The sequence below is a fragment of the Gossypium raimondii genome, chromosome 1 (genome assembly GCF_025698545.1).
Source record: "Gossypium raimondii isolate GPD5lz chromosome 1, ASM2569854v1, whole genome shotgun sequence".
NCBI lineage: Eukaryota > Viridiplantae > Streptophyta > Magnoliopsida > Malvales > Malvaceae > Gossypium > Gossypium raimondii.
Genome location: NC_068565.1, coordinates 49,019,203 through 49,039,477, shown reverse-complemented (window position 1 = coordinate 49,039,477; position 20,275 = coordinate 49,019,203). Strand labels below are relative to the sequence as shown.

Below are 20,275 nucleotides of genomic sequence, written 5' to 3'. Positions count from 1 at the left end.
ATGAATGAATAAGTATACTTGAGATACAAATATTACAACAGTTGTGTGGTTCTATAAGAAACTGTAACTTTAGAAAATAATATATTTTAAACAAAAGAAAAGGAGATGGAGTGCCCATTACTGACAAAATGAATGATAAAAAATAAGCTGACGTGAAGACAGAGACCAAGGCCTACAAATGCTCATTTAAAAAGATGAAACCTATTGAAGATGTCCGAATTAAACAAGGGAGCAAACAGATACAGATAAAACTAAAAATGCAAGGATAGCTTTGTGAAAATAGCAGAGCATCATAAAGACTTTAAGTGCAAAATCAGTTGATAACAAAGAGAATATTAAAATCCAACCAAATGAGAAAATCTTTCAAGAAGTTAGATACCATTAACAACATCAGAAGTTAAAGCTAGATGACATGTAGAACGAAGCATCCATATGAATCAGATTCATAATTACAAACAAAAAAGAAAGCAATTGTACATAATTTATCCACGTAACCCTCCATGAACTATAAGACCAGTAGTTTCACCCCAAAGGAATAGAAACAAAGATAGAAGTAGAATTGTAGACATAACATCAATTGAACAGCAGAAAAAAAAAGTACAACATAACAATAACTGAGGGAAAATGTAACCAATAATCAAAAGCCCCATTAAAAGAACTTGTTATACTGGCTAGTGAGAGAATCCCTGAGATTAGAATAAAGGCCAAACAGTGAGTACTGCCGAAGGTTCTCAACTTCATACCATGAATTCAGGGCAGAAAGGTGCTTATCTGTCCCAGAAAATGCTAGCTGTATCCCAATACTGCAATCAACAGACCCTCCATGGTTTTTGCAGTTGTTTGTATTAATTGCACAATCTTGTTTGTTTAGGCACACAAAATTTGATCTTCCCGAACATTGAGCACAACCATCCCTTTTCCAAAACAAGTTTTGCAGCCTGCCTTTCTTAAACTCAAGCACCTGCATAAACAAAACCATCATCAGTTTCTATAGACTTTTACTGAGGTAAAAAACTAATACCATTAAAAGAAATCCATTCTTCTTATCCCTTACCAGAGTGAAGCTTGTTACAGTGTAGGTGCCGTTTGCAACAAACGCAGGCAGAGACCTTGCAGCATATTTTCGACCAGCAAACGCAACCATATACCCACCAACTACGTCCTGAAAATATCAAAGCTGGCAGACATTATATATCATATTCATGTGACAGAATTACAAGTCTGTGACTTGACAAGGTAAAGGAAGTGCTCCAAATAGATTATTTGGCTTGTTAAGAACAAATTTGACAATTTGGGCACTGTTTGGCTGACACTTTTACTACTTGCTATTCTGGTAGCAAATATGGTTTCTTTTCAATAGCAAAATGTGCAATCAGAACGGTATTGCTTTCATTGTTTTCTCAATTCTAGTCAACTAAGATTTAACTATTATCTCATTTTGCTTTTTTGCAACAAAGCAAACACAAAATTGGACCATAAAGATCGAAGTAAACTTAAAAATTACATTAATTCTAATCCAAGGATCCTCAGATCCAATCATTCCAGAAATTCTAGTAATTGAATATTTCAAATAAATTATTAAACAATGACAGAATAAGAGTAGATAGCTGACCGGAGTAAAAGAGGAGGTGTTAATGGTGAGGAGAGAGATCTCATCAACTTTAGGTCTAAACAGAGCGAGGCGAGAGTTGGCGTTTGACAGAGAGAGCCGGCGATCGCAAGGCGACAACTGAAGTGAGCTGTTGAAGAAGAATGATTGTCTCGATGCGAACGCGATTCCAAAAGTGAACCCATCCGAAATCTGTACTTTCGTGTCCGAACACGGTAAGTACGCGTGGTTCGTGTCGTCGCTTGACTCCACCAACAGTGATGGCGTCGCCGCCGTCATCAGAAAAAGAAGAAAATAAACCGCCGATTTCGCCATAATTTTTAGTAATTTGGTTTTTGGTGGATCTGATGAGTCGTTGAAGTAAAAGCTTTATTTTTTTCCAGAGAAACAACTTGAATGTTAGTTTGGACGTGGCCCGTTTGTTCAGATTAGTTTTGGGCCAAGTATATCAAGCTTATGAGTATTATTGTATTTGGTCAAAATATGCTGTTAGTCCCTCTACTTTGACAAAATTTTAAATTTAATATTTTTACTTAAAATATTAAAAATTAAGTCCTCTTACTTTTCTAATTTAAATATATCAGTCCTACCATTAACATTTTACTATTTTCCATTAAGGTCTGTTACCTTGTCATGTTGATTAGACTATCCTTATAAATGTTGCATATACTTGATGGAAAATAAACATGTTAAGATATAACAAATTTTGATAAAAATTCTAACTAAAATTTGTGAATTGAAAAGTAGTAGGATTGAATTTTTAATGCATCTCAATTTTTTTAAATAAAAGACTAAATTTTTAACCTTTTATTTACTATATCTATATTAATAATATAATAATGCATGAAAAAATAGTAATAGTAGGTAAAAATATAGATTTTTCAAAAGCGGTGAAGTTGTAGGTGGTTAAAAAGAACGTGAGTCATAGTTTCTCTAAATGGAGTTGTTTTTATTTTAAAATTATACACAACAAAAAATATTTTTATAATTTTTTTATTTTAAGATATGTATTGTCAAGTCTTATTGATTAATTTAATATTCAATTAATTCGAATATCATACTTAATCAAGAGTTTTAAGTTAAAAACTTTACTATAATAAAATTTTTAAATGAATTAATATCACCCATTAATGATAAAGATAAGGGTAACTACAAAAATAACTTCCTATATTTGTTTAAGTTTACCTTACCTTATTTTGTAACAATTTAACCATCTTCTAAGAATGGGATGGACATCGAAGATGGCAACCATTAAGTGGCCAAGACACCCGGTGAATATAGCTGCTAGTTTTGCACGAAAACAAGCTCATAATCTCCTAAAACGACGGGTTCTTGATAACAACTGTATAATTTCAAATCTTTTAGAATCAAAGACTTTGACCAAACATACAAACACCGATGGCATGCACCCCATCATTGTCAATACTTTTTTGTGTAAGGGTTACATGATTTACCATTTAAGTCAACCAAACGTTGCTCAAATGTTGACTAAAAGGAACAAGTCAAAATCTTATTGTAATGCCTCAAAACTCGGCCTAAAAGTTTAAACTGAACTTCGGAGGTTACATTGATCACCGAAGTGATCGTAGGAAAAATTTTAGTTTAACCATCTAGAAAACAAACAGTATTTAAGTTATGTAAAACTCTCCATTGTAAAATCCCGATATTACAAAAATTTTTGTCCAAAAAACGCTTACATGCGTAAAACCCAAAACTCATACCACAATATTCAAAATAAAATTAACAGTTCAAACCATTTATTTATAAATGCAGAATTTATAAAAATACTTTTAAAGTTGATTCTAAACATGGCTGTCCAAGACCTCCAACATGCCGAGTCCAGCAACAACATACGAAAATACTTGAAAAAGGGAAACTGAGTGGGGTGAGCTACACGAGCTCAGTGTGAGTTTGAAACAAGAGAAAAATGAAAATTAAGTGCTACAATTAAAAAAATCACAATGGCAATCTGATATCCAAATAATCATCACAACCAAAACAGAACCATCAGTACTGAACACATTGATCTATATACTGTTAATCTCGCAATCAGACAGATAGACAAAATGCGGAACAAATGCATCAACATGAAACCCACCCATTCAGCCAACCACCTCTTCGTCCCCCATTCACACCACAAATGAGCTATAAGAAACTCAACCAGCCCTGCACACCACATAAGACCTCGAAAGGCTCATCCAACCCTACACACCATGCATGTGGAACAAAGCCGCGTAAATAACAGTATGCAGCTGAGCTGCTAGAAGTATCGTAATGTGCGGTAAACCGCTATACAAACATATTGCAGTTGAAACTACCAAATCAAATCAGACTTCCTTCTCTTCATATCCCAAACCCGAAATTATAATGCAAATGCAAGAATGCACACCAAACACTAACAATTACACAGACGCAGAAGCTCGCAATCAGTCAATCAATTATAGAATCGATGTACACAGTTTCCAAATAGTCACACACACACCCACATCACTTAACCACTGAAGCAGATACTCATTTATTAGACAATATCACATTAACGAATCACTTAACTAATACAACGATTACATATAACAGATATGTCCGAGCCAAAACAGAGTCTCAACCACCCTTGCTAAGGCCTAACCGTGGGTCGGAATACACAGGATCACAAACAAGTCAAAAACAAACACAGTACAAAATTGGCGACATAAGGCCACACGACTATGTGCCCCAGCCGTGTGGAAGTGCCCAGGCCGTGTGGGGGTCTACACGCCTATGTGAAGGCCACACACGCTCGTGTGAGCAGCCCGTGTAACTTACTGTCCAAAAGTGCTAAAAATTAAGAGCAGAGGAGACACGGCAGTGTGAAGATCTCACACGCCTGTGTGGGGACACATGCCCATGTGGTCAGGCCGTGTGGTACCAAAAATCATCAAAAACCCTAAATTTCCAAATTCACACGGCCGTGTGACCCGCCCGTGTGGGACACACCCCCGTGTGGTCATGAAACCACACTGAAACAGCCTAAATAACACGTAATTCACCACCAAATCGACCTCTCAATTACCTAAACTCAAAAGTATACCAAAAATTGCAGATTTTCCTATGATTCACCATCAACTCAAAACAAAACAACACCTATAACAAACAATTGCGAAACATGCCGAAATTGTCGAATATCGCAAAGCCCAAGCAGCAATTCGTTAAAGGAACAAAAAGGTTTCGACCACACACCTGAATTCACAATTCCAAGTACCAATGAATATCAAAATGCTCCTTAACACAATTTCTCCCCACTCGATTCCTTCAATTACCCGAACACCAAAAAAAACGAAGTCCAACGGAACCCAACAATTTCAAACAAAATTAAAAAGAGAAACAAATAGAAGTGATGGCTAGGAGAAATCAATGGCAGAGGAATGCAAAAATATCTATTTGTGAAATCTCAAAAGAATAGCCAAGAAGAAAAGAAAAAAAATTGATATGAAGAAAACTGAGAGGAAAGAAAAAAACGTGAAAACAAATTTTTTTTGGGGGATTTTTCCCTTTTACTTCCAAAAAATAAAATAAAATAAAATAATAAATAAATACTTAAAACTTAAAAACAACAAAAACAAAACAAATTCCCTTGAACACGCACGAGAATTTGAACCTAAGACCCTAAGCCAAACTAACACACAACCAATCACCAGACCAACAAGCTTATTCTAACATTAAAACACAGAAACTAACCCAATTGCTCGATCAAACCACTGACCCTACCTACAAATCTCAAATCTTCTGGCCCCAAAAACCGGGGTGTTACACTTACTTTCGTCATGCCGCATGGAAACTTAACAAAAAAGAATCCTTTTCCTAAACAATTTGGAATAAGTAAAAAAGAATCCTTTTGCTAAACAATTTGGAATAAGTATTCAACTTGGTCTCAAAGGAATCAGAAAAATGAACTTTTAGAAGCAAGTTTCTTGAAAAGTACATCTTTACCTTTGTGCAGGATACAGAGAAAAAGAATATCTTGACACCAATTCATATGAGAAACGTTAATGTTATATTTCCATTTTCCAGCAAACTTGAGACAAACACAAGTCTTTTTCGCCAAACTGATCGAAACAAGTGAAAAAAAAAGCTCAAATGGGTTCCTCTTTGTTAAACCCAGTTCACATAACAAAAATACAAATGAAAAAGAACCAAGTTAATCACTTCCCTAGAATTTACAGTAACTTCCTATGCAGTGACTTCAGTTAACTGAACTTCATCCAAGTGTGGCGCAGAAGATGTCTTGGGTAGTGGTTGTAACAACTCGGAATAGTGGAATTCGATCTGTAGTCGGCGATGTAGCGGTGTTGACGCCATTAAACCCTTCTTGATATCTGCTTGCAACTCCCTAATAGGTATAGCAGCCAAAAAGCTCTTTATGTATTCCTTGCAGGATTCCTTGCCTCGGCAAACAACCTCCTCATTGCCCTCAGTCTTGATCGGCTCCTCAGGTTTGGTAACTACAGCTCCTGCAATGGAACCATCCTGAACCTGTACATTTTTTGGTTCAGCAGCTGCCGTTGGTACCAGCTGATTGCCATTTGATTTATCATCTGACGGTTGAGAAACATTCGGTTGTAGCTTGTGGATTATTGTATCACAGTCAAATTTCAAGATGTAAGCCTGATTGCATCCCTCGTAAAGTCTCTCTCCTAATGTGTCGATGATATAATAAGCTTCTGGTTCAACCTTCAGGATAAAAAAATGGTCATTCCAACTAACAATGAAAACCTGAGGTTCAGGACTGTTCAGACATTCTGCACGACTAATCTCGTCCCAGATGTTATCGAATGACATTGCACCATGCAAAAAGTCAAATTGTCCCTCATCCATCCCCTCAGGATGGAAAAACCCGATAAAGGACTTCCTTGGCACTGCAGAAAGAGGACGTATTTTAGCTTGCAGAACTGTCTCGAGATCGAAGTGTTTGTCAGGGAACCGTTCCCTATAGATTTCGTTTTCACAGAGGTACCTCCATTCCAATGAGCCTTCTCTTATCAAACTATCAAATTGAGACTTAATGGGCATCAAATCACAGTTTTTCTGAAACCAATCAGCGATAACAGCAACAAGGGCTGTACATGCACTTTCACCAGCAGCTCGCTCACTCCTTTGATCAATAGAAGCAAAGAAGACATGGGATTGAAGCTTCAAGAGTCCATCACGGCTTACCACTTCTTTCTGTTCCCAACTGCCAACCGCAAAATTGTCCTCCCCAAATTCAGAAACTGATGTACGGTTTACAGATGAATCTTCATCAGTTTTGTGCCACTGCCAAGACCAATGACAGCTACATTCAGAACTTAAAATACTTGACGAAATTCAGGATTAATAATTTAAATGATGATCAGACAGTTTAAATGCGAATTGAACTAAAATATCAATGAATTATTCTTACCCCAAGCGATTCATCAGAACTAAGCTGACGGCGGTCAAAATCAATGTCATCTCCACCTTCTTCTCCATAGGCTTTCTTTAACAGTGGTTCCCCTTTCACTTTAGGAGACCTGAAAGTCAGCTTCCTTTTTCTCCAAGGCAAAATGCTGCGCTTCGAAGTCAGCAGAAGAGATGGCTCTGACATCGATGCAGCAGAATCCTCAAAGTTTGAGCAGCCGGCATCTGATTTCCGATTGCTGTAGTACACCCAATCCTCACTGATCCCCACGCTGGAGTAAAATGATCCCCCGGCATAATTCGCATGTGCCAGAGTACCATAACTAAATGACTTCCTAATAGTGGAGTCATCCTTTACCTCGTCCGATTCTCCTTCCTCAAAATCATCTAGTGAATCGGTGTCCAGTGGATACTCACCATCATCACTCCGAGCAGAACACCTTCCTTCACTACCTTCATCCTCTCGACAAGCTTTTTTCGCTCTCCTAGTAGAAACGTACTCGGTAAAGATTTTCACTTTTCTAAGACCAGCTTTAATCGCAGAAAGCTCATCCTTTTCCATTGTGACACTTTCTCCAGACTGAAGAGGTGATGCAATAGGCACTACAGCTCTCTGTTCCGGCTCACTGGTTTCTTGAGTAGTTCTTAGTTCCAACAGGCTAAGTGATATCTACAGGATGAATAACAACTTAATAATTATAACATGAAAAAAAAAACATATAGCTCCGGATGAAGGACAAAAAAAAGAAACTTTCGCAAGAGGCACATACGCAGAGTTGGGGACTTGGCTCAGCGGCACCAGTGGAGAGTGTGAGCGGTATTTTTATCTCAAACTCTTTATGTTCAGCCACAGATGCATATTCAGCAAGATTCAACGATGCCGTCCCAACAACAGTAGCCTTGTTCTTTGGTCCCTGGTTCAGCCCCTGTATCGAGAAAGATAACCTCTTGAAACGGACAACAGTACGATGATAAAAGAAAAACATAACCTTCCATAATTTAGACCAATCAAAAAGATCAGACAGAAGAATTAGTAAGTCAAACAAGAAAAACAATGATGGTAACAGCTGTTTCTGATGTTTCCTATGGAATAAAATTAGCAATATTTCAGAACATGTCCAACTGTCCTATAGTCAACAGTCATAAGGAAACAAAACAATTAGATGAATAGCAAAACTGGTTCGAAACTAAATTCTATTCTATGGATTTGTATAAAAACAAGGATCAGATCAAAAAATTCTTCATTTCAATTTCAGACCAATTGAACAACCAAAATAACATACCAAACAAAATCAAAGAGTAATAAATTGAATACCCAGAAGGCCAAAAACACTTTAACTCTTCAAAGAAACATGTTCTTGTGAGACTTACATTCAAGACAGAGAAAGCGATCTCCCAAGGATGAAAGACATTGTCTTTATAAGCCGATAAGCTACAAGGGGTTTGAAACTCTTCATCCCATATAATGACGCCGTTCTGACCAACGCCGCCGTCGACTTCTTTAGTGAAATTCCTCTTAACCGTTCGCCTTAAAGAACCAAGGGAAGCCTTTGGACCTTTCCATCGAATCTCCACCGTTAATTTCTCCGGCTTCTCCTCACCTTCCCTTTTCAGATCCCACCCTTCTAACCTCCTTACCATTAACTTCACCTCGTACTTTTTCGAAACCAGAGGCGGCCATGGTCGCCACCTCATCATCTTCACCACCATTTCCCAAACCCAAAATCCAACAACAACAAAGAAACAACCTTAAATTCGTGGAATTGTAAATTTTCTCGAAAACCCAGAAATTATATATGTTATCTTTCTGGGTTTTTGAAATGTAGACCCGAAACTACCCAAAAAAAAACAATCTTGAGGTTCTTGAATCAAAATAGAGAAGGAAAAGAAAGAAAGGTAGTTAAAAGAGAGATTAAAAAATGGCGAGTTTAATAGTTAAAAGGGAAAATGGTTTGATTTTGAAAGGAAAAGGGATTACTCTCTTGGGGACAGACTACAGAGACAGAAGGGAAAGGGTCCCTATTTATAATAATAAAAATGAAGGGAGAGAGTGGACATTGATGAAGGAAGAAGGTTGAATGAACTTAGGCTCGGGGTCGGGGGTTAATAGGGTAACTAGGGTTAAAACTTAAAAGTGGGGGAGGCCAACAAAGACAAAAGGGTTAAACTTTAAGTAAGCAGAGAGAGAGAGAGTATGATATCGGCGGGGGCCGGATGTAACCGCGTAATAACGATATCGTTTTTGTTTTTTTGTTTTTTTTTTTCTACAAAAAGAAAAAATTAGAAATGCATACTATTGGTAACATTCACCGTCAACCTTTGAGTCCACTCACAAACGCACACTTTGATCCCTCTTATTTATTAAGGTCAATCGGTCCGATAAAGCTAATTTATTAAGGTACATCTACTTAAATTTTGGTTAAATTGTAATTACTTCATTAAATTGTATTTTCACCTAGATAATTATTATAAATTTTAAAGGATTAAAATGTATAGAATTTAAATACTTTAGGATTCTTTTATTCTAGATGTGAATTAATCTCAACCATTGATATAATTCGATCTATAAAGTTGAATCTAGGAGAGTTTAACTATAAATAGAACTTTGAAATCATGGCATTTTAGTTCTTTGGTTTTGAGTTGTTGCTTTCGTTATATTTTTTGGTGCCTTAGAGAATTTTCATAAGAATTTTCATATTTCAAGAGTTAGATTAGTTGTGTGATTTGCCAAACTAAAGTTCAAACATCGTAACATTAGCCCTTATAGCCCCATCAATATTCAACAAAAAACAACCTAGCGGAGGAGGCTTCCAAGCGATTCAATGGGGACCCTGATGGATACGTGAAACCAGGGATAGTCACGCTCGTTCAATATCCCAAATGAAATTTCATGCATATGCTAGCACTTGTTGCAGTGAACTCGATATTCCTTAAAAATTTTGCTTGTTCTGACACTTCCATAAACCCCATAAGATAAATGTAAACATCATATCCCATAGAAAGGGATAAGAAAGAAATTTGATTGCATGTTATTAACCCCCAAGGGCATGCATACCTCCCTTGCAAAGGGGCACTTGCGTAAGATATGATACATAGATTCTAAAACCAAACCACATTCTGCATAAGGGGCGTTCTAAGTAATATGCTTACGATACAAGAACTTATTAGAGTCGAAACAATCCAACAATGCCTACTAAACAATCCTTGAGTCGAAGATATAAATTATAAAGTAATTTTATTTTTGAGACTAATGAAATTTTTTTTTTTTCAAAAAACAATTATTTGATTACTTCATCAAAATTCTATTACTCGATGTAACAAGGTGCTTGAAGAAGCACATGACCTGGAAATGCAAGATATAACATATTATAATGATTATTAAAGAAAAAGAAAAAGAAAATAAGAGTCTGAACATCCTTTAAAATATCATGATAAAACACATGTATATGACCTACTCATGAATTTTGAAAATCATATTCAAAAATAAAGATCATAAGTGTACTACCTGTCAAAGAAATATTAAAAAATTCACAAGCAAATTTAAGATTTTAAAATATCTTTATTTATTATTATTTTTATTTCACTTGAATAACATAATAATCCAGATATATATAATAGAATATATCAAATATTAACCCGAGTGAACCAAGATTTTGAAAGTAATATGTAATCAATAAAAGCATTCAAAATTGTGGGGGGAGTAGTGGCTAGATATGTACCCACTCTTGAAATTACATAATAGTGTTCATTAAGTCAATGCTAAAGCTTATCCAACCAAATCCTGTATCTTACAAACCAATGCTTATTAGCCATTCATTTTCTTCTCTTCTTTAAAAGACATAGTTTTTTTTAATATTTTTCATTTTTCAAAAAAATTAGTGAAATCGCCCAAATCCAACTTTAGATTATGACCTCTAATGGGGGGGCAAGCCATTTGGCTATACAGCTTGGCTTTTGAAAACGCCTTAGAAGTTGGGCAGTGATTTGATGGTTGGGGTTACAAATTTTAAATCACAAATTGATGTGTAATATGTAGGGTTCATTTTCAAAATTAGTTATAATTAAACACCTATGCTTAGATTTTCCTTAATTCCTATATTCCGAATTTTGAATAAAATGTGTTATTTAATTGAATAATATGTCTCATCAATATTTTATTAGTGGATTAATGAAAATTTTAATGATAGTGACTAATTATAACAATTATTTTAATTAAGTGACTAAATTGAGAAAAAGAAATTAAGGTAGCTAAAATAGGAGAACTTAAATGTAGTTTACCTTAAATTTTGATATGTCAATAATTTGTGTTATAGTTATTTTAAAGGCTTAAATAATATTTAAATTTTAGTGAATTTACTTTAACTTGAAATAGTAAGTCTCTTTACTTTCTCGATTTAAAAATCTTAATCCTCTTATCAAAATTTGTAATTATAAAAAAAAGTAGAATAACTTTTTAGCAGTCAATATTTGTATTTTTTGTCAATTCGGTCATTTCTCTTTAAAAGTACATAAAAATTATAAAATTAAAAAATTATATTTTCAATAAAAATTCAAAAAAATTAAATTTTAACTTTTAAATTCCAAAATTTATGAAAAAATTAAAATAAAAATATATAAAACTTTCAAATTTTCAAAAGTTGTGTTATTTGCTTAATAAGATCTCTGCAAAGATTATAATATTTTCATTCAATACATATAGAATTGAATTTCAACAACTATTTTCAATTTAATTTAAAAATTATATTAAAATCCAATTTAACATTGACTGAAGGTATAACTCAAACTTTGAAGAAAAATATTACCATTTAAGAAGTATATAACAATCAAAATAAAAAAGTTATTCCACCTTTGTATAATGCAAAATTAGATAAAGGATTTAGATTTTTAAATACAATAAGGACTAAATTGTAAAATTTAAAAGAATGCAACTGTGATTCAGAGATGTAAAGCCTGTTAACTAATTTCCTGACTTGATTTATTCATTTATGTTGTGGTTGATAGTCACAATGGAGTTATGGTTTATGGTAATGAATAGTATTTTGGTGGTGGAGTCCAACATGATCCTATTGGACCGAGTTATGGATTTAGGTATCACTTAGATGAAAATTGAAAACGTTTTGGGAAGCCATGACAGCTTAGATGAAAGAACTGGTAGGCAAATTAGATGATAGTCACCGCTGACCGTTCACTTTCATCCTCCATACGGCCATTGCTTGTTTACTTAATTACCAGGCTTGCTGCTTTACTTTCAACTTCGGCTTATTCCTGTTTTCTTTTTTTGTTGTTGGATTTCTACTCTCAACAAAATGGGTTTTTTTTGTTGGATTTCTATTTTCTAGTTTTTGGAAAGCATTGATTTTTTTTAGCACATGCAGAGCATTATTCTTGGTTCTTGTATTTGGCAGTAGGGATAAATTAACTTAGTAGTTGGCAGTAGCCATGTTATTAGGTATTCTTTGAATTTAAGAACTATACTTCGATGTTTTAGGAACAAAGCTTCTTAAGGGTGCCTTTTCCTGGTAATTGGTGTGCTTAGTGAGATTGGTTCTGGCTTGGGATATATATGATCAAGGTGATTATTATATCAATTATTATTTGGGAACATCTTTCTTTGTTATATGTATCACATAGAAAGTCTTAAAGGACGACTGTTGGGTTCGTCTTTAAATCTACTAGGGACAAGTTTTAGACTTTAAAGGATGATTTTAATTGTTCCCAAAGCTACTAAAATCCTGCTGAGGACCTTAATGTGATTTTATTTCACTGTTTCTAATTATTATATTTTTCATGCAATGGCTTCTGTAAAAGTAAAACGTTGGTAATGACAATATATCACAAAGAAAAAGAGAAATAAAAATAAAGAACACGCAGATTTTTACGTGGAAACTTTTTTGGAAAAAAAAACCACGGGCAAAGGAGAAGAAAATTCACTATGTCAAATTCGAATGATTACGAGAGGAGTTTCGACTACATCTATTTATAAGTTGAAAAACCTAATTCTAATCAAAGTCAAATATATTATGTTTTTTTTTTTGAATAAATTGACTAGGATATTATTAATAGAATAGAAACACCAATACTACAGCCCAAAACAATGCCTCAGATGTGCTGGGCTGGACTGAAAAATAAAACATGGGTTGCACATTAAATTGAGAAGCCCACTGAAAGTCAATCTAATGAAATAAACAGAAATTTAATCCTAAAGAAAATAATAGAAAAAGAACCGACAGTCATTTTCCAGTCAAATCAAAACAGCCTAAACGCCATTACTATTTCCAACTCTTCATTTCAAAAACGTCAGGTCTGTTCAGAGGATAGCAACTTCCATGAAATTTTCTTTATTTTCTATCTTTGCTGTTTCATTTCGCCTTCAACAACTCTCTTCAGTTTGGATTTTGTGGCCATCTTACTTCTGGAGCAGTTTCGTTCAGCGTCTCCCTCACCAGGTACATCTCTCCCCCTTTTTTTTAACGTGTCTTTTGCTAGATTATGAGCTTGAAGATTCTCTGTTCTTTGGATGAACATAAAAACAATTTCATGAAAGCGAGATTTGTTGCTCTGGATATCTTTAATAATCGCTCTAATGATCGATTTATCCCTAAATGTCGTTTGGCATTTGTTGATAACTGTTTTCGAATCCCCCATAATCGTAACTGAGTCTAAACCCATGTTGATGCCTAACTTGGTTGCCTTTAAACATGCATATGCTTATGCAACAAACGGACATGAAACGTTGGAATGAAGAGTCGACTTTGAAACTTTAATCACACCATTCTGATCCCGATCTACTATTCCTGACGCCGATCTGAAATTACTGGTATCAAAGGCTGCATTGAACTGTATCGTCTCCCTTATTGTCTCTCTGTCTTGTCCTTGAGTTCTAATGCGCGTAAGGGTAAGCTTTTTTCCTCGCACTCCTTCAAGTTCCATTAATTAGCTCTGTATTTTATGGGAGAGATCCCTTCTTGATGTGAATTTCCTCTCATGGACCATCTGATTCCGCGAGCCCCAAATAACCCATAAGGCGCAGCAGAATAATCGGATCTGCTCCTTTGTACCCTTGCCAAAGACCCAGGTGAGCCATGTCCATACATTTTGATTTGCATATTCTGTTAACCACATCATATTAAGACTAATCTATACATCAATGCTTGTAGGACATTGCCGAAACACGTGGTAGTTGTCTTCTTCTTCAGAGTAGCATCGGAGACAACTAGCATTTGTGATCACTCTTTTGTATCTAAGATTAGCTAGTGAAGAGATATAGTTCCAGGAAATCTGCCATATAAGTATTAAATTTTTTTATGGTAGTTGTAAATTCCATAATTTCTTGTAGAATTCTTTAGTTTCGGCCTGTAATAAATAATTGTTAGGATCCAAGCTAGCCTCTTGTAATAGTTTGTAGGCGCTTCGAACTGAAAACTCGCCAGAGTGTTCACCTTTCCACACTTGCATGTCCTCACAATCTGTTCTCGCAAGAGGAATCTGTAATATTTTTTGAGTGGTATCTATTTGGAAGGTAGTTGTAATTGTCTCCGTTTTCCACATCTTAGTTGTGCTGTCAACTAGGTCTGATACTAAATATAACTCACCATTGCCTCCTCTGTTATGCCATGTCTCAGGTTCAATCCCTGGTATCCATCGGTCAGTCCAAATAGATATTGCATTTCCTCTCCCAACTCTCCAGTTTAGTCCTTTAAGAAGGAGTCCTTTCGCTGCCCAAATGCTCCTTCAGGTAAGAGATAGTAAGTTTTCCAACTATGCATTTAGAAAACTAGAACGTGGATAATATTTGGCTTTAAGAACTCTGGCTAAAGGAGAATTTGGATAATCAATCACCAACCCTGTTTGGCTAACAACACAATATTAAACTGGCTAAGATTTTGAAAACCCATCCCCCCGTTTTCTTTCAAAAAGCAAAGGTTTTTCCAAGAACACCAGTGAATACCCCCTTTTCCACGACCCTTTTGCCACCAATATTTTGCAACAATACCCTCCATTTCTTCACATAGAGGCTTTGGGAGTAAAAAGCAAGCCATTGAATATGTCGGTATGACTTGTAGGACAGCCTTTATAAATACATTTTTTCCACATTGCGATAAAAATCGAATACTCTAATTTTTAATACACTGTTTCAATCTATCTTTTAAAGCTTGAAAAGATTGTTTCTTTTTTCGACCAACCATGTTTGGCAAACCTAGATATCGTTTTAGCTCATTTGAACTCCGAACTCCCAACAAATTGACAACTAATTATCTTTCTTCCTCTAGCGTGTTTTTACTAAAGAAAACAGTTGATTTACCGAAATTCACACAGTGACCCGAACATCATTTATACTCACTTAGGATCTCATTAAATGTTAAAGCTCCTTTTCTTGATGCTTCTCTGAATAAGATGCAGTCATCTGCGAATAGTAAATGTGTTACCTGTGGATCGTTTTTGCTTGCCTTGACTCCTTTTAATATTCCTTCTTTTGTAGCTATTCTCATGAGGCTAGATAATCCCTCTCCACATATTAAAAAAAGAACCGAACTCAATGGGTCACCTTATCGAATCCCCCTTATTGGACGAAAAGTTTCTCCGATACTTTCGTTGAGCACAACTTGATAAGAAACAGTAGACATGCAGTTCATAATAGAAACAACCCATTTTTGAGCAAAACTCATCCGCAACATTATCTCCTTGATAAATCTCCATTCGACCTTGTCATAAGCTTTACTCATGTCCAGTTTAACTGCTATATAACCCTTCTTCCCATTCTCTTCTGTTTAAGTGTATGGAATAATTCATAGGCTAGCAGTACATTATCTGAGATTAATCTTCCTGGCACAAAGGCACTTTGCGCGCTGTCAATGCATTTATCAATAACACCTCTAAATCTGTTTGCTATAGCTTTAGCCATGATTTTATAAATAACATTGCATAAACTAATAGGCCTAAAATGTGTCATATTAGAAGGATTAATAATTTTTGGGATAAGAACAATATGTGTTGAATTAATTGAACTGACATCCATTTCTCCATTCAAGAGGTGTAAACAAAAAGCAACAACCTCCTATCCAATAAAGTGCCAACATTTCTGATAAAAAAGAGCAGGAAACCTATCTTCGCTAGGTGCCTTCGTGGGTTGCATTTCAAGCAATGCCTCTCTAACCTCTTCTTTTATATATTGCTCTGTAAGCTTTCTGTTATCTTCCTCAGAAACACACTGATCAATTCCTGAAAGCAAATGATCATAGTTCTCTTGATTCCCTAAAGTGAATAAATTCTGAAAATAGGATTGTGCAATACTTTCCATTTCGTAAAGGTCGTTCGTTTCCCATCCGCTATTGTTTTGTAGTTTGTTTATCATATTCTTCCTCATTCTCTGCTTTGCTTGGCTATGGAAAAAAGCTATATTTCTATCACTTAGTTTCATCCAGTTCAGTCAGCCCTTTGTTCCCAGTATCTTTCATCTTTTTCGATTTCAAAGTTTAGCTGAATCTTCGTATCAATCATCTCAGCCAAGCTGATATCATCCATTTCGGCTTCAATCAGTTTTGATAACTTTGCTGTCAAAAATTCATTTTTCCCCTATCTATTTTTTGTGCTTGTCTCGCCCAATTTTCTAGGCCTTTTTTTAAAATTTCCAATTTCTTCAGAAAATCTCCGGATGCCAGCCTCCATATGTGTTTAGCTTCGTCAACGAAGGAGTCATTCAAAACCCACCAGGCTTCAAATTTGGAATGACTTACTGACCTCCGTTCATCTTCCTTATTTGTGTTAATTAAAAAGAGACAATGATCAGAAAAAGAGTGCACCAGATGCTGAACTTTTACCTCAGGAAACATAGAAATCCAATTCTCATTTGCAACACCCTTGTCCAGACGTTTTTGTATGTTTGTTTCTAGTAAATTACCTCTCTCCCAAGTAAACATTTGCCAGAATATCCCATATCAGTCAAATGGTAAAATTCTAAAGCTTCACGGAACATCTCCATTCTTCTTTCATCTCTAAGCAAGCCTCCCTTTTTTTCAAAACCATACATAATTTCATTGAAGTCTCCACATACAAATCAAGGAATATCTTCATCCTCGTGGAGATTTTTCAAGACTGCCCGCCCATGAATCTTCTCTATCTTGCGCATATGGTGTTCCATAAAAACCGGTAAATCGCCATTTGACATCTCTTTCATCATTAGCCACCACCACGTCTGTAATGGCCCAAATTCAAGGTTATCAGAATAGTGGTTTCGTAACCACAAATCCGATTTAAAGAGAAATTTATTTTAATATTTTTGCATGAATATTGGTATGATAGGAAAATAGTATGAAAATATTGATAGAAAAATTTTACCGATTTAGTGGTTAGTTAGAAAAAGAAATTATAGAAGAAATTGGGTAAAAATAAGGTATCGAGATTTCGACCTCGTAAAACCGAGTCAAAAATATTTTTATAAATATTTATGAAGTGTTAGTAATATGGTATTAAAATTTCGTTAGAAAATTTTAATGTTTGGGTAGTCAATTAAGTGAAAAGGACTAAATTGAAAAAGGTGTAAAAGTTACTAGAAGGATTAAATAGCTCAATTGTTAAATGTGGAGGGACATAAATTACAAATAACCCCAAAAGAAGATATTTTGGGCGGCATACGCTGAGAAAAATAGTAGAATTGAAGAATTAAGGGTAAAATTGGAATATTGCAAAATTTGCTTTAAAAGGTAGGACTAAAGTGGAATTATCTAGATTCCTCTTTATTTTTCTGCATTCCCATCAGCCAAAAACGTCCTAAGGGGTTCTTCAAGCTGGTTTTTGATAATTTTTGCCCCAAGTGAGTTAATCCTTGCCTTTTTCTTGTAATTTTTGTGTTTCTAAGACTTTTACAACTAGGTCCTATTATTAAATTCATTAGTTTTTGATTTTATGGGTGAAGTTGAAAGTTGCTATATGTGCTGGGATTTTATGATGAAATAGCATGAAATTGAAGCTTTAACTTATTTATGAGATGATTTTATTAGGTAATTTCAATAGAAATTGTTTTATAGGACCTAATTGTGAAAAAGTTTGGAATTAAAGTCTAGTACTAAAATTTTGATTTCCAAAGCTTATAAAGTAGTTTAAAGTGATGGGATAAAGTGTTAATTGAGAAAAACCAGCTCAATTGAGAGGTTAATTGAGCAGGGATGAAATTATCATTTATTGAAAGTTTAGGGAAAAATGGTAATTAACATCATACACTAAAACAGTTTTGGACAGCAGCAGTAGTCCAACTTTAAAAATTCACCAAAAATTTTAGAGATCGAATTATAGGATGAATAAAATATGAAATTGAAGCTTGTTGAGTCTAGTTTCTCATAGAAGAAATGGTTTAATCAATGGAATTGGAAATCATGAGATATAATAGATTTTGTGAGACAAGGTCAGAATGAATTCGGGTTCCCCTGTTCTGACTTTGGAAAATCATTAAAAATTGTACAAAAATGAATATGAGTTATAATTTATATGCTTAGAATACTTAATTAGTCTATTTTCATATGAAACAAATGGAAACATCATCCGAATTCTTTACAATGAGATAATTAATTTTTAGTGAAGAGGGGTCGGAACTATCAACAAGTGAAACAGGGGAAACTTTAAAGAATAAACTGTACTTATTGGCTAGGCCAAAAATTCTGAAAATTTTATGGTAAGAAGATAAGCGAGTCTAGTTTCAGGAAAAATTAACGGATCTTAATTTAGAGTTTCGTAGCTTAAGATATAAATAATTTAGTGACTGTGACTCAGTAAGACAGCTTTGAATGCACTATAAATAATAATGGAATTTTAGAGAATGTTACATATGAACATGAAATGTATTAGATTAATGATCAAATTTATTTATTTAGATCCAGAAAATTCAAATACGAATCTAGATCGAGGAAAAGAAAAAGTTCGGGATTAGTAGATTTTTGCTTACGAACAAGTATCGAGGTAAGTTCGTGTGACTTGAATTAAATTCTTAAATGCTTGAAATGTTTGTTATTGATGTGAATATGATTTGGATGTTTATTGTATGATAATTGATGAAGTATTGATATTCTTGATGAAAAGAAAAATAAATCCGGTTGAATGAAAGGAAAATTGATGGATCTCGAAAAGGAATTAACGGTAAAAGGATCTAGCAGGACGGGTGATCCTATCTGATATAGCCCTCCGAAGAATATGTGGAAAATGGATTTAGCCGGACGGATAATTGAATTAGGGTTTGAATTTAGCTTTGGTAGTAATTGGATCAAGCTCATTAGAGTAATTGTCGTTGCGGATTTAGCTTTGGACCGGTAATCCCGACAATACTCTATGAGTTTATATTCTGAGGATTTAGCCGGACCGGTAATCCCATTGTAAGGATGAGGTTCATGAGTGTGCTCTCTGAAATGGAAATGTGCGCACATGAATATGAATTGACGGACCCTGAATTTGTACACTTATGTGTACCCCTGAAAATCCATCGAAATTCCAAGTAGTTCAACGGGAAAAAAATGGAAAAATAACAAGGGAATGGAAATCATGGAATTGATGAGCTCATCAATCATGGTATAAATTATTGATACATGGAAATTATTGGACTAATTTGAATGTTGAGTTTGTGCATGATAGGGGAATAATGTATGGAATGGGTGTATGAATGTTTATTACATTGTATGGAAAATATTAGGTAAGTATAATTCTTGTTACATGAGCTTATTAAGCACAAAGTGCTTACCCTGTTTCTTTTTCCCCTGTTTGTAGAGTTAAGAGCTCGGAAGTCAGATTTGGTCGGAGACACATCACACTATCAACCTCAAGATCTTGGTACATAAAGAAACTTTATTTTGGAAATCAATGGCATGTATAAGCTAGTAAAGTAGATGTAAATGTGGAATGAATGTATGGTTAGCCATTAATATGGCTAACAAATTTTGGTTTTGGCATGTGATGAGATTATCTTATGAATACAATAAATCTATCTTGAAAATATGTTGAAATGGATTGGTTGTGTTGGCTTGGTCTCGGTTTAAAATTTGCAGGGAGGATTAGATATTTATAAGGGGTTATATTGAGTTTTTTTTTTTTAAAATCAGTAAAATCTGGTAATACCTCGTATCCTATTCCGGCGACGGATACGGGTAAGGGGTGTTACAACGTCAACGTGTCTTTTAGAAAAATTCTGAAGCGTAACGTTGATATCATTTCGCCATTCCAAACACAAACCTCCTCTAGTGCCCTCCGAATCAACGTCAATGCCATTCACAAAACTAC

The 20,275-nt window shown here is 34.8% G+C and overlaps 2 protein-coding genes and 1 long non-coding RNA gene across 6 annotated transcripts; 1 reads left to right on the top strand and 2 right to left on the bottom strand.

Annotated features, from left to right (window-relative positions):
- Window positions 1-415: 415 nt before the first annotated feature.
- Window positions 416-2,044, bottom strand: LOC105786280 (uncharacterized). The gene is made up of 3 exons (XM_012612653.2): window positions 1,613-2,044; window positions 1,055-1,162; window positions 416-961 (listed from the first exon to the last, which is right to left on the bottom strand). Exons 1-3 carry the CDS (start codon window positions 1,922-1,924, stop codon window positions 650-652), a joined length of 732 nt encoding a protein of 243 aa, XP_012468107.1. The 5' UTR covers window positions 1,925-2,044; the 3' UTR covers window positions 416-649.
- A 3,573-nt stretch (window positions 2,045-5,617) lies between these two features.
- On the bottom strand, window positions 5,618-9,142 carry LOC105786279 (uncharacterized). The gene is made up of 4 exons (XM_012612652.2): window positions 8,390-9,142; window positions 7,789-7,944; window positions 7,023-7,688; window positions 5,618-6,895 (listed from the first exon to the last, which is right to left on the bottom strand). Exons 1-4 carry the CDS (start codon window positions 8,726-8,728, stop codon window positions 5,813-5,815), a joined length of 2,244 nt encoding a protein of 747 aa, XP_012468106.1. The 5' UTR covers window positions 8,729-9,142; the 3' UTR covers window positions 5,618-5,812.
- A 4,109-nt stretch (window positions 9,143-13,251) lies between these two features.
- LOC128043108 (uncharacterized) lies at window positions 13,252-19,993 on the top strand. Of its 4 annotated transcripts, none has more exons than XR_008198833.1 (6): window positions 13,252-13,464; window positions 13,763-14,093; window positions 14,176-14,540; window positions 14,641-14,753; window positions 18,883-18,967; window positions 19,766-19,993. It is a non-coding gene; the product is annotated as an uncharacterized LOC128043108 (long non-coding RNA). The 4 variants fall into 4 exon arrangements; XR_008198834.1 differs by having other exon boundaries at window positions 13,253-13,464; window positions 14,176-14,537; window positions 14,641-14,763; XR_008198831.1 differs by having other exon boundaries at window positions 13,254-13,464; window positions 14,176-14,537.
- The last annotated feature ends 282 nt before the right edge of the window (window positions 19,994-20,275 follow it).

Excerpts from the sequence above, each read along its gene's own strand:
- LOC105786280 (XM_012612653.2), bottom strand. The coding sequence starts at position 1,924 with ATGGCGAAATCGGCGGTTTATTTTCTTCTTTTTCTGATGACGGCGGCG. Across the intron at positions 1,163-1,612 it reads ACACCTCCTCTTTTACTCCG|GACGTAGTTGGTGGGTATAT; the intron begins GTCAGCTATCTA and ends TGATATTTTCAG. Across the intron at positions 962-1,054 it reads CTGTAACAAGCTTCACTCTG|GTGCTTGAGTTTAAGAAAGG; the intron begins GTAAGGGATAAG and ends TTGTTTATGCAG.
- LOC105786279 (XM_012612652.2), bottom strand. The coding sequence starts at position 8,728 with ATGGTGGTGAAGATGATGAGGTGGCGACCATGGCCGCCTCTGGTTTCG. Across the intron at positions 7,945-8,389 it reads TCGCTTTCTCTGTCTTGAAT|GGGCTGAACCAGGGACCAAA; the intron begins GTAAGTCTCACA and ends TTCTCGATACAG. Across the intron at positions 6,896-7,022 it reads GTTCTGATGAATCGCTTGGG|TGGCACAAAACTGATGAAGA; the intron begins GTAAGAATAATT and ends TGGTCTTGGCAG.